The sequence below is a fragment of the Equus asinus genome, chromosome 14 (genome assembly GCF_041296235.1).
Source record: "Equus asinus isolate D_3611 breed Donkey chromosome 14, EquAss-T2T_v2, whole genome shotgun sequence".
NCBI classification, from domain to species: domain Eukaryota; kingdom Metazoa; phylum Chordata; class Mammalia; order Perissodactyla; family Equidae; genus Equus; species Equus asinus.
The window spans coordinates 35988924-36004559 of NC_091803.1; the positions used below are offsets into that span (position 1 = coordinate 35988924).

The window sequence follows — 15636 nt, forward strand, 5'->3', positions numbered from 1 at the left end:
GGGGCAGGCATTACAGAAGGATGCATGGGAGCCCAGAGAAGGTTGACGACTTCTCTAAGGACACACACAAGGACAGAGGCAACCAGTAGACTCAGGTACCCAAGGACCTTGGTCATATTCTTTCCCTAACACACCTTCCCAATGGCAAAAGCCAAGCTTGTTAGCAAAGCCATGTTCTTGCTGGGGAATAATTTGGTAAGGTTTTTCATCTATTCACCGTATTACTCCAATGACACAAAATTCAGCTGTAACTGGTTCATTGACTTTTTATTTTTGTTAGTGCTGTTGAGTCAATTCTGACTCCTAGTGATTGTGTGGACAGCAGAGCAGAACCCTACCTGGTCTTTCTGCTCCATCCTCTCACCTTCCATCACTCTATCAGACAATGCTCCACTGCTAGACACAGGGTTCTCATGCCAATTTTTTGGGAAGTGCGTGGCCAGATCCTTCTTCATAGTCTGTCTAGTCTGGAAGCTCTGCTGAAACCTGTCCACCATGGGTGACCCTGCTGGTATTTGAAATACTGGTGGCATAGCTTTCAGCAACACACAGCTGCCACAATATGACAACCGACAGACAAGCAGTGTGGTTCCCTGACCAGGAAACGAACCCAAGCCATGGCGGTGAGAGCGCTGAATCTTAACCACTAGACCCCCAGGGCTGGCTTCATTGAGTTTAGGAAAATAAAATTCTACCTCGACTCTGGCTGGTGCTAATTATAGAATAGTGTCCAGTTGGTGCACTTCACCATGATTAAAACTTTAAATTTTAGATAACCTATATCAAAGTTTACATGGTAACAAAGACTAACTGAGACAGAGAGAGAGAGGGAGGGAGAGAGAGAAAAAGAAAGTGAAAGAGAAGGAGAGAGAGAGTGAAAGAGAGAGAGAGAGAAGAAATACAGGTGCGAGGACTTGCAATTTTCTTTCTATGGACCAGCTTTTTAATTTCATGTTCCACTATATGGGATGATAGCATCATCTTGCAATTTTAATGTGATGTCCCAGACCATAATCTCCAAATACAATATTTATGCAGTAATCTCCCAAATGAAATGTTCATGGGGTTGGCAGATCGCTTGCTGTATTTACTGCATTCAAAAACTGATAAGCTGCAAATGCATGCTTTGGTTAATTATGAGTAAATAGAGACAACCGATTCCCCGGGTCACAGAAAAGTTCCTGGGTTGAGAGGGGCGACCAGGAACTTAGGCCTGGACTGGGAGGTGGTGGGAGAGTCGGAGTGTGGGGATCCAGCAGGTGAAGGGCATCAGCTGCTTAGGCAGTGATGTTTTTTCCTTCTCTGTGCATTTGTGATAGCCTGAAAAGGTAAAGATTGGAAATCAAGGTAAATCAGTAAACACCTGGGTGTGTCTTTTCGCAAAGGCTGGCTCACCAGTGGAGGGTGCATGGCTCCCTCACCAGAGGGATGGAGGACAGGTTTGCAGCAAGAGGCCCCATACACAGAAGGTGACCACTGACCCTCTCCTCCCCTTAGTTTCATTTCCCATTGATGTGGTTACCTGGGACAAGTGGGTCAACAGGTGGCACCATACAAGAACCGACGCCAAGCGGACCTGGGTACCAATCCTGTCTCTGCTCTCACTGACTGAGAGATGGGGCTGGCTTAACCTCTTGAATGCCAGGTTCCTCATCTGTTGGATGAGCCTCATGACACCTGTGCTGACAACCTCCTGCATCAGCTGTGAAAGGGTGATGGATGATGCTGACAAAGGGCTCTGCAGAGCGTTCACAAAGCACCATTCACCCAAGCAACGGACTGATCCAACCGTCAGCCCCTTACATAATAACATCCCTCCCCAACCTCGCACCCCTGGTCCTCCTTTCAAGCTTTATTTTTCTCCATAGCACTTTTCACCTTCTACTGTCATACACAAGGTGTTTGTTTAGTTTTTTGTCTATTTCTCCTTACTAGACGTCAGCCCCTTACGTCTACCCTACGAGGGTAGAGATTTTTGTCTATTTTTGCTCACTGCTGCATACCTAGTTCCCCGAACAGTGCCTAGCATACACCTGGTGCTCAATAAATACTTATTCAGTGAATGAACAAAGGGAAGAGTAACAGCCACGCCTGTCGGGCCATCAGGAAGTAGCAGCCCTTCGTTAACCAGGTATCAGATCCTTCTAACGCGCATTTGAGACGAAGGCACTGAATCACAGAAAGGTTAAGTAAACTCCCCAAGGTCACACAGCTAGCAGTCCTGGACTTGAAACCAGGTCTGGATGATTCCAATGCGAACTCTTAACTACTCTGCCATTCTTCACCTGTCTCAATTCACCAGGGTCCCTGCAAAAGGATCCCAGTGAAGGATCTGAGAACTTCCACTGCCTCAAAAAGACACTGCCCAGAAATGAGAGAACGAAGAAAAGAGGGCTCACTGCTGCTCTTCGAGGAGGCTTTCTGCCAGACCTCACGAGGGCTTCTGTCTTCACAACAGCTACCTAAGGGCAAAGATGGAATCACTCGCATCGGTTTTACATCCTGGACTCTTGGGGATGGTTGGTTTGCGTTCCTCAGATTTTTTCTCTACTGGCACAATATGGGACAAAGTCACAGCTAAATATGACCCACTGGGATGTCACAAGGACCAAGTCTACTCAGCTGAGCATCAGAGGAAATCAGATGGGAGTGGCGAGGAGGCTTGATTCTCACCCGTGGGAGAAGAGGTCAGTTAAGAATGCATCTGTAGCCTTCGGAAATCATCTCAGAAAAGGCAGACAGTGAAGAAGTCTCTCGTTTCAGTTAATTCCCTGGCTACAATCTCGGCATATTCATCAAGTATGGACTTATTCCAGAACTGTCTTGCCCTATAATGAGTTCTAAAAGGAAGAACTCTGCCCCTCAGATTTTACAGCATGCTTGAGCAAGAAGGAATCTTAGTAATCAGCTAATAAAACTAACTCTACAGATTAAGAGAAAACACACACACACACTGATACCCAGAGAGGAGGTATACCTCAAAGTCGTCCCAAATTGCATAACTTACAAAAAAATTCTTCCCTTCTTCTCTTTTCCTGTCCAGTGATCTGTCACTGAACCCAGATAACTCATTTAGCCTAAGTACAACCTAAGCATTTTAGTTAAAAAATAAAGTCATGGAGCAAAAGCATGAGAACCCACAATGTACGAAATCGGCCAGCTATGTGAATGGGCTCACATGTGACAGCCATCTGATGCAGGGGCCGAGCTTTGCGCCTGGCAAGTCTAGAGCCAGACTACCTCATTCAAGTCCTGGGTCTGCCACCAACCTTGGGCGACCTGAACATATGATGGCTCACTTTCTCACGTGGAAAATGATCAGAATAATCCCACCCTCACAGAGTTGGGGTGAAGGTTTAAATGAGATTACACATGAAACGAAGTGCTCAGCACACAGGAAGTGCTCCATAAACGTCCACCACGATGCTTAACATTTTTCCTCCATCAACCTAGACATTTTAAATGTCTCTCTCTCCACTTTTCTCTTCCAGGATTTGGCAGACAGGCATGTGTAGGGCACCGCCAGGCTAAGGAGAAACCCTCTAGGTCCTGAAGAGCAGCGACATTTCAGCACCAAGGACAGAAGCCTGAAGCCCCCATAAGGACCCCCATCTCCTACAATTGTTTCAGGTGAGCGATGCCCATGGATGTGATGGTAACGGTGACAAGTGTCACAGCCGTCCTTTTAATTCTGTCGGAGCACCATGAATACAGAACCCTCCCATCTTTCTGAGCTACGAGTCAGCGAGGATTCAGCTCACTGGGTTCTTAGCTTGGCAGCTTCATCGGGCTCTGCTGGCCATTTTTCTCAGGCCCCGGGTGGGCTGTGGCCCTTCTTGACTCGGGCTGAAGGGAGCTGTCATGCCTCTGCTCTGCAGTAGCTGGAGGAGCAAGGGGTGTTGGGGCACCTGCTCATTCACCAGCTCTAAAGGGCACCCTCAATCCTCCTGGTCTGTGTGGTGAGAACATGATCGTGAATGAGATGGACATCATTCCTTACCTTCTTCTCTCTCCTCTAGAGTGAGAGATAAAAACCCGAAATAACATCTACCATTTATTGAGCACTTGCTACTTTTTAGGCCCTATTCCTCGCACTTAACATATATTCTCTTACTTAGCGTTCACCACAGCCCTATGAGGGTTCATTTTACAAAAGGAATGGAGACAAGAGAGGTTAAGTCATTTTCCCAAGGCCACACAGTTGCTTAGTGGTTAATGGGATTCAAACCTCCGTAGTCAGGCTCCGGATTCCACACTCTTAGCTATAACACTGCTCTAATAAATAAGTAATTAGACATAAAGAACTACAGAACACATAAATGCATAATTAGATGCTTTTGAAAAGGGCTATACAGAACAACCCAGAGTGCAATGACAGAAAAATAAAGAAACAGGGACTTCCTTAGTGAAGGTTGTTGAGGAAGGCTTCGCTGAGGAGAGGGCATTGAAGCTGGAGGAGAAGGGTAAGAAGGATTTAGTCCTCTGAAGAGTTGTGGGGAAGAGCTTTCTAAGAGACAGATACAGAACATGCAAGAGACCCAACGGATGAAGAGAGGCTGGAGTGAGAGCTCTGGGAATGCCGCGCTTTCCTGCCTCACTCAACCACAGGCAAGGCAGACTCGGCTGTGACTGGTGGAAGGAGAGCATCATCCACATGTACACGTGGCCTGGACGCGGCAGGAAACCCCACAGTGCACATACTTAGGGAATCAGCGGGCGCAGTGGCCAGGAGTGCAGACTCTGGACCCAGACTGCCCGGGGTCCAGTCTGTTTCCCTGTGTTCAAGCTGTGTGTTGTTTCATCTCTCTTGCCTCAGTGTCCCCATCTGGAAAATGGGCATGATGACGACTCACTTACATCAAGGGGTTATTGTGAAAACTGAAAGAATTAACATCTGTAAGGCATTTAGGGCACAGAATAAACCCTCCACATCTAACTATTATCACACACCCTGTGTGAAGAAAGCTGACTTGAGTTTGACATTCAAAGATGGAAGAAAAAGCAGCCTGAGCGGACATCGTAAGTCAGGGGCCCACTTCCCAGGACCCAGAGTCTCCACCTCGGTGGCCCATGCTCTTTGCAGCACTGGGGGCCCCCAGTCAGCCTGCACCCGCAAGAGTCTAAAGGTCCACTGAAGGCTAATTAGTTTTCCATATTTCGCACATTGAAAAAAAAATGTTTACTGCCTTTAGTTCTGATTATAAAAGTAATGCACATCCTTCATAGAAGGATTGGAACATAAAAAGAAATCAAAGAAGAAAATGACATTCATACTCTACTTCTCAGAGATGACAGTGTGAACATATTTTCCTTCTAGTCTTTTGTCTAACTTCTACGTGTATTGTTTGGAAAAAAAAGAAAAGTTCCAGAGTTGACCTGAAAATCCGTGCGGAGGCCGAGAGTGGGTATGCACACACAGCTTGGTGTGGGCGGCTGCACGATGCTGACCTTTATTTTGAGGTGGCTGCCATAACTGGATTAAATAAAGTGGACAGGCGAACAGTGATAAACTCACCAGTTGGGTTTAAGAAAAGCAAAAGGAAACACAATCTGCTTTCCCCCCTGGAGATGAGAGATTAATTATCTCCTTGCATCAGTCATGGTGCCCCCAGACAGCTGGGGAGAGAGCCCTTGTCTAGATAAGGAAGTTGGCACCAAAGGGCCTCCTGAAAGCAGATTTGCTTGGAGGAGGTTCCTGGCCAGGCTCTCGATGGATTTGCCAGCTTTTGGCTAAATAGTTGCCTGTTTATACACCCAGGGAAGTTTGGGCCTGAAGATTAGTTCAATGTCAGAGAGAAGGAGATGCCAAAGCTGCTGGAGCTGCCACTCTGGTACCTGAGGGGACCTGGGAACAGGAAGACATTGGCTTATGTCACTTCGACCAGAGGGCTGGGACCCCTCCTAGCTTTCACTGATCTAATTTTCTTACATTTGAAATGCTAGTTGTTTCCCTAAGGTTGTAGAAAGTGTTTCTAAAATGTTCATCATTTGTATACCATCTTCAAGATTTTTCTCCATCATCACCACCAATCATTATCATCGTCGTCAGCGTCATCATCATCGACTTAATATGCACGACTAATAGTTCCAAGAGCTTATCCATAGTCACTCATTTAATCTTGCAACAACTCTGCGAGGTTGGTCTTATCATCATTCCCATTTTACAGATGTGGAAGCTGACGCACAGGTAATTCACGTAAGTCACCAAAGGTCACACACCTAGTATATTCCAAGCATAATATGCATGAAGTCATGGGTTAGATGGGCTAATTATATGAATTTTAGTTTCTACACATAAGATCCATACCTAACTTTCCCAGTATGCCCATTTATGAGCCACCCGAAATAATCATGAAGACGCTTCGGGATATGTTGACTATAGGAAATAGAGGGGGGATCTGATGTCCCTCCCCCACTCATTTAAAAAATGATTCTGCTTAGAGTCAGCAGAATTTTGCCCTTTCATCTGTACGTCCCAAGGACTTAAAACTACAGGTCCTCTCAGATGCAGTCACTAATCACGGGGTGACAAAGAACACAGGTTTTGAAGTTAGACCGAACCAGATTCCAATCCGAGCTCTGCTGTTTATGAGCCATAGGACCTTGAGCAAGTTAAAGCAATCCTCCAAGCCTCAGTTGTACTCATCTCTGAAATGGGATACCTGCCAAGTGAGGCTGAAATGAGATAAAGTACTTCAAAGTGCCTGGCTCGGTGCCTTCCCGCGGAAGGATACCCAGTGAGGATGCTCCGTCCCCTGTAATCCCAACATCACTGTCCGGATCTTATAAAGATGAGGACACGGAAGCATGGAGAGTCAAAGCCATTTGTTGAAGTCCCACGCTGCCACGTGGCAGAGCTGGCCTTTCGACACAGGTGGCTGGACTCCAGTGCTCGTGTTTTCACCACTACGCCACACTGTCCCAGGGCTCAGCGCTGGGGCCCTGGTGACCTCGAATCAGGTGGAGAACTTAAACCACCGAGGCAGGAAAAGTCCTCGAGAAAACCCTATTCTGGCCGAGGGAAATGATTTTCCCTTTCCATCTCCCTGTAAGGGGCTGTCCCCACAGACTGAGACTTGAGTGGGCTGCAGAGATCTGGGGATCTTCTCCGACGCTCCCTGCAAGGAGCCAGGAGCTCCTGGGGATGTTTGCAAAGACCCTCTTCTTCAGGCTGCAAGGAGACTTCGGGGTCCTGTTTCTGCTAGCCCTGCCGAGGCCATCAGGGAAAACGCTAATTGTGCTACGTGTCTTTCAATAGATCTGGTTACTTTATTTTGGGAGGAAAGTAAGGAGAAACAGTGAACACAACACCTCCCCCCCCCCCCATCATTTAATTACAGGAACAGTCAGGACCAATTTGGCAGCTATGAAAATACTAGTTTGACTTTATGCCATCTCTTCACAGCAGGAGCTGGAAGTCCAAATTGGCAGCTAAAGGCTGGAGATGGGAACAGAAGGTCAACACTGCTATTAGGAACCACGTGGAATTAAAATCCGAGGCACCCCGTGGCCTATTTTGTATCTCACTGCTTGCTTTTGTCCCTCCACATCTTGTTATCTTTCAAGCTCTCTGCCTCTGTCACATTGCCGTTTATGAGGGCCGGTCCAGAGGCATGGAGCATCAGAATGGGGAGGGGTGTCAGAGACCATCTTGTTTAACCCCCGTGCTTTTCGAAGGGAGAAAATGAAGCCCAGAGAAGCAGAGTGGCTGCCTCTAAGCCATCCAGCACATTGGGGGGAAGCAGGACCAGAACTCAGAGAGGCCCCACCATGCAGGGATTGTGAGCTTGGGCTGGGGACACACTCACCTGGGTTTGAGGCCCAGCCCTGCCCTTGTTGTATGAACTTAGGGAAGTTACTTGACCTCTCTGGGTCTCAAGTCCGTTATCAGTAAAATGAGGCTAATAAGTTGTGAAGGGTCAGAATTTGGAGCCAGAAAATTAAACCAACACAAAGGAAAGCAGAATAACAGAAGATAATGGGGGAAGGGGATCAAAAGGTACAAACTTCCAGTTATAAAATAAATAAGTCCTGGAGATTTAATGTACAGCATGGTGACTACAGTTAACGATACCGTACTGCATATTTGAAAGTTGCTAAGAGAGTAGATCTTAAAAAGTTCTCATCACAAGAAGAAAAAATTGTCAACTATGTATGATAACGGATGTTAACCAGACTTATTGTGGTGATCATTTTGCACTATATACATATATCGAATCATTATGCTGCACACCTGCAACTAATACAATATTATATGTCAACTTAAAAAAAAGATAAGATTCTGGCCAGTGAACCGCTTGGCTATTTGCTGTGTTTATTTTACTTTAACACTCTCTCAGAATAATAAAAAATAATTAAACAGCCAAAGAAAAAGAACTGACAGAGTCTGGGTTGGACGAGACCATTTGAACTGCCTGATCCAGCCATACCTGAAGTCAGATCCTAATGTTTTAGTTGCATTATCCGACAACTTCCTTTACTGCTTATGCTAAGTTGAGCTGGGTCTTGGTCATCTGCCACCAAAAGAGTCCTTCCCAACACACCGCCAGTGCAAGAATCTGAGCTAAGCCACGCCCAGCTCCACACACTGGGGAGAGGCAACGGAAGATGGCAGTGGCCAGGCTCGTTCATGCAGCAGGTAAGGCCTCAGCTGACAAAGAGGAGACACGGCAGATGATGGTATGTTGGCTCATTTTACTATTAAATCAATACTAAATTACTGCCCTTAATCCATCTAAGTGAGAGAACCCCAGCCAAGGACTCATTCCTGGGTGTTGGAACTTGTGAGCTTCTCTTGTACCAAGAGCTCTGGGTTTTAGGGTTTTGGAGCTGTAAGCACAATCTCCTTAGCCCGAGCCTTCATCCTGTCCTGTGCCATTTGGGTACCATCTGTCAGCCACTGATGCACATCAACTAGACAGGATGTACTCACATACCAAGAGGCACAACTCTGGCCCATACACCATCTATTTCTTTCTCCCACCAGCAATAGTTTAGTCCTATGCTTATCATGGCAATGGCATCATCACCACCATCACCATCATCATCACGGGGCATTTACTATATGCCAAATGCTTTATACGCAGCATCTCATTTAATCCTCCCAACAACCTCATGAGTGTATGTCTATCAATATTTCCTTTGTACAGGTAACGGAACAGGCTCAGAGAGGTTAAGTCACTTTTCAATGCAACACAGCAAGGACATGGTAGAGCAGAACACCAATCCAGGAAGAGTAACGTCAAAGCTCATGATTTTAACCCAGTTCCTGGCACAGTGCCTGGAAACAGTAGAGACAGAATAAATACTGACTAGGCTGAAACAATATTAGGGTGGATATCATTCAGACACAAGTCTATCAACTTACAATGGCTCCTTTCCCATGATGCAACTTTGTTTGCACAGAGCATGTATTACCAGGCTACCTGGAGGGGAAGAAGGGTCTTCATTCTCTGCCCAAGGGCACAGACGCCAATATCTGGGCCAGTTCTGATAGCTAACCACCTCCATGGACTCTTGCTCAGCTCCACCTTGTTCCCACGGGCTTTGGGGCCAGAGAATTAGGTTCAAATTCTAGCACTTCCCAGCTGTGTGACCTTGGGAAAATCATTTTAGGTTCCCCAAGACTTCCTTACTTCTCCTGACAAATGGAGATAATAATTCTTATTTTTGCATTGAGTGGCTGTAAGAATGAACTTGGAGCCTGCAGGCAAAGGGTCCAGCAGAGCAATGGGCACTTAGTAGGAACACAACACACGGTGGAAATAATTCTTCTTGTTTATCCGCCCAGGCCTCTCCACCCTTGGCAGCTGGAACATGCTATACCAATCTGTGCTCATTTACAGAGCATCTTCAAGTCTGGAGGCTCCTTTTAAAGGTAGAGAATGCAGGCTGTCAGTAGGACAGGAACAATCCAGAAATAGTCCGCTGGATGAAATCAAAGTTAAAAGGTAGCAAAATGATACAACAAAAGGATTCTGGGGCTCCCTCTTGAAAGCTCAGGAAATGGAACCCACTGCTTGTTTTTGTCCCATCCCTGCTGTGGATAATTGGGAAAAATGAGTTACAGAGCCAGCCAAAGTGACACCTCCATCGGCAGTGGCGGAGAACACTCACAGCAGAGACTGCAAACTGAAGTGCCGACGGGGCCAGGAAGGGAAAGCGGACAGGTGAGGGCCACAGTGATGGGGAGAACACGGGCTTTGTCTGAGAGCCAGATGGTGACGGCTGGGAAAAAATTCAGCCACAGAGTTAGTGGACATTCTGATCTTTGGAGATGAACTGGAAATCTGGATTTTCATGGAAAATATTGTTGTTTTTAAGTGGGGCTATTAATTTTCCGATGAAGCACCTGAATTAAAACAAAACAAAACCAGCACGAGGGCCAAACAAAACCCATTAACAAGGTAAAATCATGCTGGGAGCTGCCAGGTTAGGCTCTGAGATCAAAGGGAGGAAAAGGCCCCGGGGCGTCAGGGTGACCCTGGGCTGGCTTTGAATGGCATTTTCTGTTGGGATGGTGAAGCTGATCATGTGATCTCTGCTACACGGGGCGCTCAACACAGCAACCCTTCTAGCCAATCTCTGGCCACAGAGATGTGGACTTAGCTTGAAGCTGGACCATAGTGATGTTATTTGGCTTTGCTCATTTTAAGTGAGGGAGGTGCGATGGAGCCAGGTTGGGCTTCTGGGTGCCTCGATCCCTGTCACCATCTTAGGCAGCAAGAGTGAGGCAACAGGGAGGGCACCGAGTCAGGAGATGGGAGTTCAACTCTGCTTGTATGAGACACTCTCCCACTAGAAAGTAAATTCCACTAGAGTAAGGATGTTGTCTTGTTCACTGCTAGCAGGATGCCTGGCACACACTTGGTACTCAGTGACTATTTGTTGAATGACTGGCTGACTGAATGAATGATCTGGGGACATCACTTAAAATAGAGGCCTCAGTCTTTCCACCAATAAAATGGGAATTAACAATGGCTGTCCTACCTACCTGGAAAGGTTGCCGTAATGAGATAATGGATGCATGAAAGTGCTTGGAAAAAAGGTGTAAAGGGCTATGATACGATGAGACACATTTATTTTATCTCTGTATTGGCTGACAAGAGAGACCACTTCAGACCCTCCACGGAAAGGGCCGAAGCCCGCCCGTGCCATGCCATTCTCTCCTCCTCAGCTCTTCTCTGGCTGCACCAAACCAGCCTAGAAGGAAGCCCCCAAAACGACTGCTCAGACTTGCATTTCCATTTTGCACAAAGGCAGGGGGACGAGGTATTACCTTGCATTGTCCCGGCCGTGTGACTTCAGGAAGTTCATATCGCGGTATCGGGAGAGAAATGCCACCAGCTGGTCATTTGTCCTGTGAAAACAAGCCAAGAGGAAAGTCAGGGTCCTCCAGAGACCATGGAGACTTTGAGTCCTGGCTCCATTCTTTGTCACAGAAACCAGGTCCCCTCCTTTCACAGCACACGCACTGATAAGGCATCCCGTTTCACAGGTCACCATCACGGGGTGTATCACACTACATTAAAATGGACTGTTGGTGTGTTTGTCTCCTATAGACTCCTATATCCTGAGAACTCCTTGAGGATAAGCACAGTGTCTTATTTGTTTTGGAATCTCCAGTGCCAAGCACCGGGCTTGGCAAACAATAAGTCATCAGTGTGTGGTTCACTGCCAGATACAGAGCAACCTCAGGGCCTTTGCACTTGCTGTGCCTGGGAAATTGTGCCCTGTGTCTTCTATGTCTGGTTTGCTCTTGTTGTCCAGGTCTCCTTTCCAACGTCACCTCTTCAAAGAGGCCTTTTCTGGCCACCCAACCTAAACTAGCATCTGCCTCCTCAACCCCACCTTTCTCACATCACTCTGTTTACATCCCTATCTTATCACCATTTGAAAGTGTTAAACTTGCTTACTCTAGGATGTAAGCCCCGTGAGGACAGAACCTAGTCAGACTTGTTCATCACTGGCACATAGTAGGAACTACATTAATGTGTGCGATGAATGAATGACTCAAAGTGAGATGAGTTTGAACTGACTCCTTCAAATGCATTTTGAAGAATGAATGAATGAATGAATACCAAGTCTTCAATAACCATTGGGCTACCAGTAGAGAGAGCTTTAAAAAATATGAAGTGCGATACAAATGGATGACGTTGGTCCTGGCATTGTTATCCCAAATTTATCGCCATCAATCTCAGCGCTAGCAGTGTAGTCACAGCTAGTCAGCTTGTGCACACAGCTGTGACAGTATTTTAAAAGGCAGTCACACAGGTCTCCATCTGCCAGAAACGCAGTCGCCTCGGCCTCTGAATAAACCTAAACAGGTAAATGGTGCTGAAGTGACAGCTCCTTTGTCATCAAGCCTCTGCTCAGGGATTTTGACTCAGACCAAAGGGTTACCAATTGTTTCAAATTGGGAGAGCCGGTGAAGGCAGAGGAAGGACATCTCTGGGAACAGAATGGAGGCTAGACCTTTGCAAGGCAGGTGGGTGCTGTAGAAAGCCACGCCTGGGCTCTAGAAGCAGACAGGTCTGGAGACAGACCTCCCTCCACTCCTGACCCAGCCATGTGTCCAAGTGGAAGTCATTTAACCTCGGAGTGGTGACCTTCTCTGAACTCACCTGGCCGTCCTGCAGACATTAAGCTTTCCATGCATATATATTTAATGGATATCTGGGTGGATTTCAAAGGCATATAGTAGGTGCACAATAAATGCAAGCTGCTCTGCTTTTTCTGCCTACCACCATCTGATCCGAGCCCCACCTCCACCCCGCCCCCACCCGCTTCACCTCCCTGCAACTCCCTGCAGTGGTGCGACGCCCGAGCCCCTGCTCTCTGATTGGATGACTCGTGTTGACCAACTCGTAATTCCAGCGGAGGGGGGCACAAAGCAGTTAAGAGATGCTGCAGCGCAAATGAGCACTGCCATGTCCCATCCCATTAGTGAAATAAACACCCATGCAAAACCGGCCGTTTTCGCAGCGGCAGACGCCAGCAGAGCCCCGTGTGTCTGCAATGAGGTAAATCCGCACAGACGCAGAGAGCTAAGCCCCGGGGATGCGCGCAGAGGTGAATCCCAGGGACGCAGACAAAGGCTGACCCCACGTGTCTGCGCCCTGGTGCACCTCCCGCGTGGACAGCCCCGCCCCTCTGCTCCGCGGCAGATCCCACGCGTGCCTCATCCCAAGGCCTGCGGAGCTCGTGGGCAGAGGGCCTCTTGAAGTTGCTGGGAGAGGTGGAAACTAAATCGGCTTAGAGAAAAAAAATTAAAGCCATCTCTCTTTTCCAACCATAACGAGGCCCATTCCATTTCCGCGTCTTAGCGGTTACTATTTACCAACCCCCTCGCTACTCTCTGCGAAAGTTCATTATTGTCGTCCTGATGAATGCGGGGACAAGTTAACCTCTGAATGGGTCCCTGGCAGCAGGAATAATAATAAGGGCCTCTCAGCGGCAGGACTGAAGGGGCCGGCCCGGGCTCTGGGCCCCCCTCGCGCGCAGCCCCGGGCCTCCCAGGGTCAGCGGCTGCAGCTCCACTGGGCGGCCCCAGAAAGCGCCTTTCAGGGCCCGGAGCTGGGGCCATTTTCCCATTTACCGCTTCACCGAGTTCCCATCTGACGGGGATGAATAGGCATTTAGCGAATTTACTTAGCAATGCTTCCACATGAAATCGTCTCAAAAGATGACATCTTGGGGGAGGGGGCCGTGCATTCCAGGCCCAGAGCTTGTGCGTAAAGCCGCTTTTCAAAGCAAAGCAGCCGTGTGCTTGGCTTGACTGGACTGGACAGGCAGGGGACCCCTGCCTCCCCCCTCCCCGGGGGCCCCGGCCCCCTTGCTCTCCCTCTGAGTGAAAAGCCTGCTGTGCATGCCAAGCCTGTTTCCCCAGCCCTTCTCCACGCGCAGAAGGCATTCGGCTGGGGACCAAGTCTTCCTATTGTTGCTTTCAGACGCCTGTCGATAATTGCCTACATAATATTTAGTTCTCTCGGGATAATTAACAGCTTGCGATCTGTTGACATTCTCCCCAGCTCCAGTCTGCTCTCTCTGCTGCTCTCCTTCCCCTTACACACATTTCTCACTCCTCCTTTCTGGTGGAGTCATTTGCCAAGTGGCTCCTACAGTGCGCATCCCTTGTGTCTGACTCCTCACCCATTTCCTTCCACCTTTCGTGGAAATTATTAGAAGGCATGTCTTGGTCTGTGCCTGTTTCCTCTGATTCGTGATGGGAACTCTGGAGCCCGTCCCTGTAGCCTTTGGAGCCACTGGGACATCTTTGTAGAAAGATGTAAATAAATTTATTTATCTTAATGTATTGGAACCATGTAGGAATCTCAGTTGAAACGAATAAATAAATAAATCATAAAATAAGCTCCCGAATCACGACCACTTATGGAAAGTCCACCATGCCCCAGGCCCTGGGGCGGACTTTTGCCACATTTTATTGCATTTGATATTCACAAAGATGCTATATATAATGCAAGTTTTATTCCCATTTTACAGAGGAGCAACTGAGACTCAGCGAAGACGCCCATTTAGTAAAGTGCGGAACCAGGATTGGAACCTGCTTCTAAATGTCACAGCTCCTGCTCTTCATGACTAGACCCCTTCTGCAAATGAATGAATGAATGAATGAATGAATGAATTCCACCCCAGGTGCAGGAGAGAAGATACAGGTGGTCTAATGCTCCCTATTCAGAGCCTGGTCTTTGGACCAACAGAAATGCCATAGCTCCGGCTCCACTCAGGACCCGTTGAGTTAAAATGTGCCTTTTAACAAGATTCCCAGGTGACGTGTGCGCCCTTTAAAGTTGAAGAAGCGCCGCTTCCAGTCAAGCATGAAGATTGGCAGCTAATTCTCTTCCTCTTTCCTTCTTCATCTTCTCCCCACCGTGGCTTCCTAAAAGCCCAGACTTGGAGCAAGTTACTTTCATCTCAATAAGCCTCAGGTGTTGGGAGTACGAAATAAAATAATGCATGTAAGAGCCGTGCGGTAGCACATGGCAGAGGGTAAGCCCTTGATAAATGTTAGCTGTCACTTAATACTAATATTATTGCCATCTTGAACACCAGAAGCTTAAGACATTTTGAACTGGGGACAGCAATCTAAAGACCCAACCTGATTTGAACTTGGAAGGCTGTCTGTGCATTAATACTTATGGAATGTTCTGCAGTGCATGGTTTGGGATAATGCCCCCCAGAAGGGACTTGTCCGCAGTCTCCTAGCTGGTGTCAGAGTTGGGAACTGGCTCCCAGGGGGCCATTGCATCATCGTGTGTGTCTATAATGCACAATGGCTCTGGGCATGAAGATGCACAAGAAGAAGGGCCCTAGCGCGGCTCTCAGGTCCCCTGGGTGCCCAGGAGCTCAGTCACAGCCAAGCCTGTCTGCTGGCAGCGTGGGACAGGGAGAGGAGGGGATGGGGCCTGCTCAGCCTCCACTTGGAAGGAGGTTGAGAGAGAACCAGCTGCATTTCTCTGGGTCCCTCGTGCCCCCAATGCTCTGGCCCAGAACCCCTTCCCTGATACACGATGCGGAGAAGAACCTGCCAGAGGTGCTCACGACCAATGGGGAGGCCGACAGTGCGAACGCGAAAGTTAAGCACAGAGTTTTTGTGAATGTCAGGATTCGGATTTC

The 15636-nt window shown here is 47.8% G+C and overlaps 1 protein-coding gene across 1 annotated transcript in view; it reads right to left on the reverse strand.

The window, feature by feature from the left end:
- XYLT1 (xylosyltransferase 1) overlaps window positions 1-15636 on the reverse strand; it is a 301755-nt gene that overhangs the window by 35936 nt on the left and 250183 nt on the right. The window contains exon 6 of the mRNA XM_014837585.3: window positions 11279-11359. Within this exon, the coding sequence (XP_014693071.3) occupies window positions 11279-11359 (81 nt within the window). The remainder of the gene's footprint in view (window positions 1-11278; window positions 11360-15636) is intronic.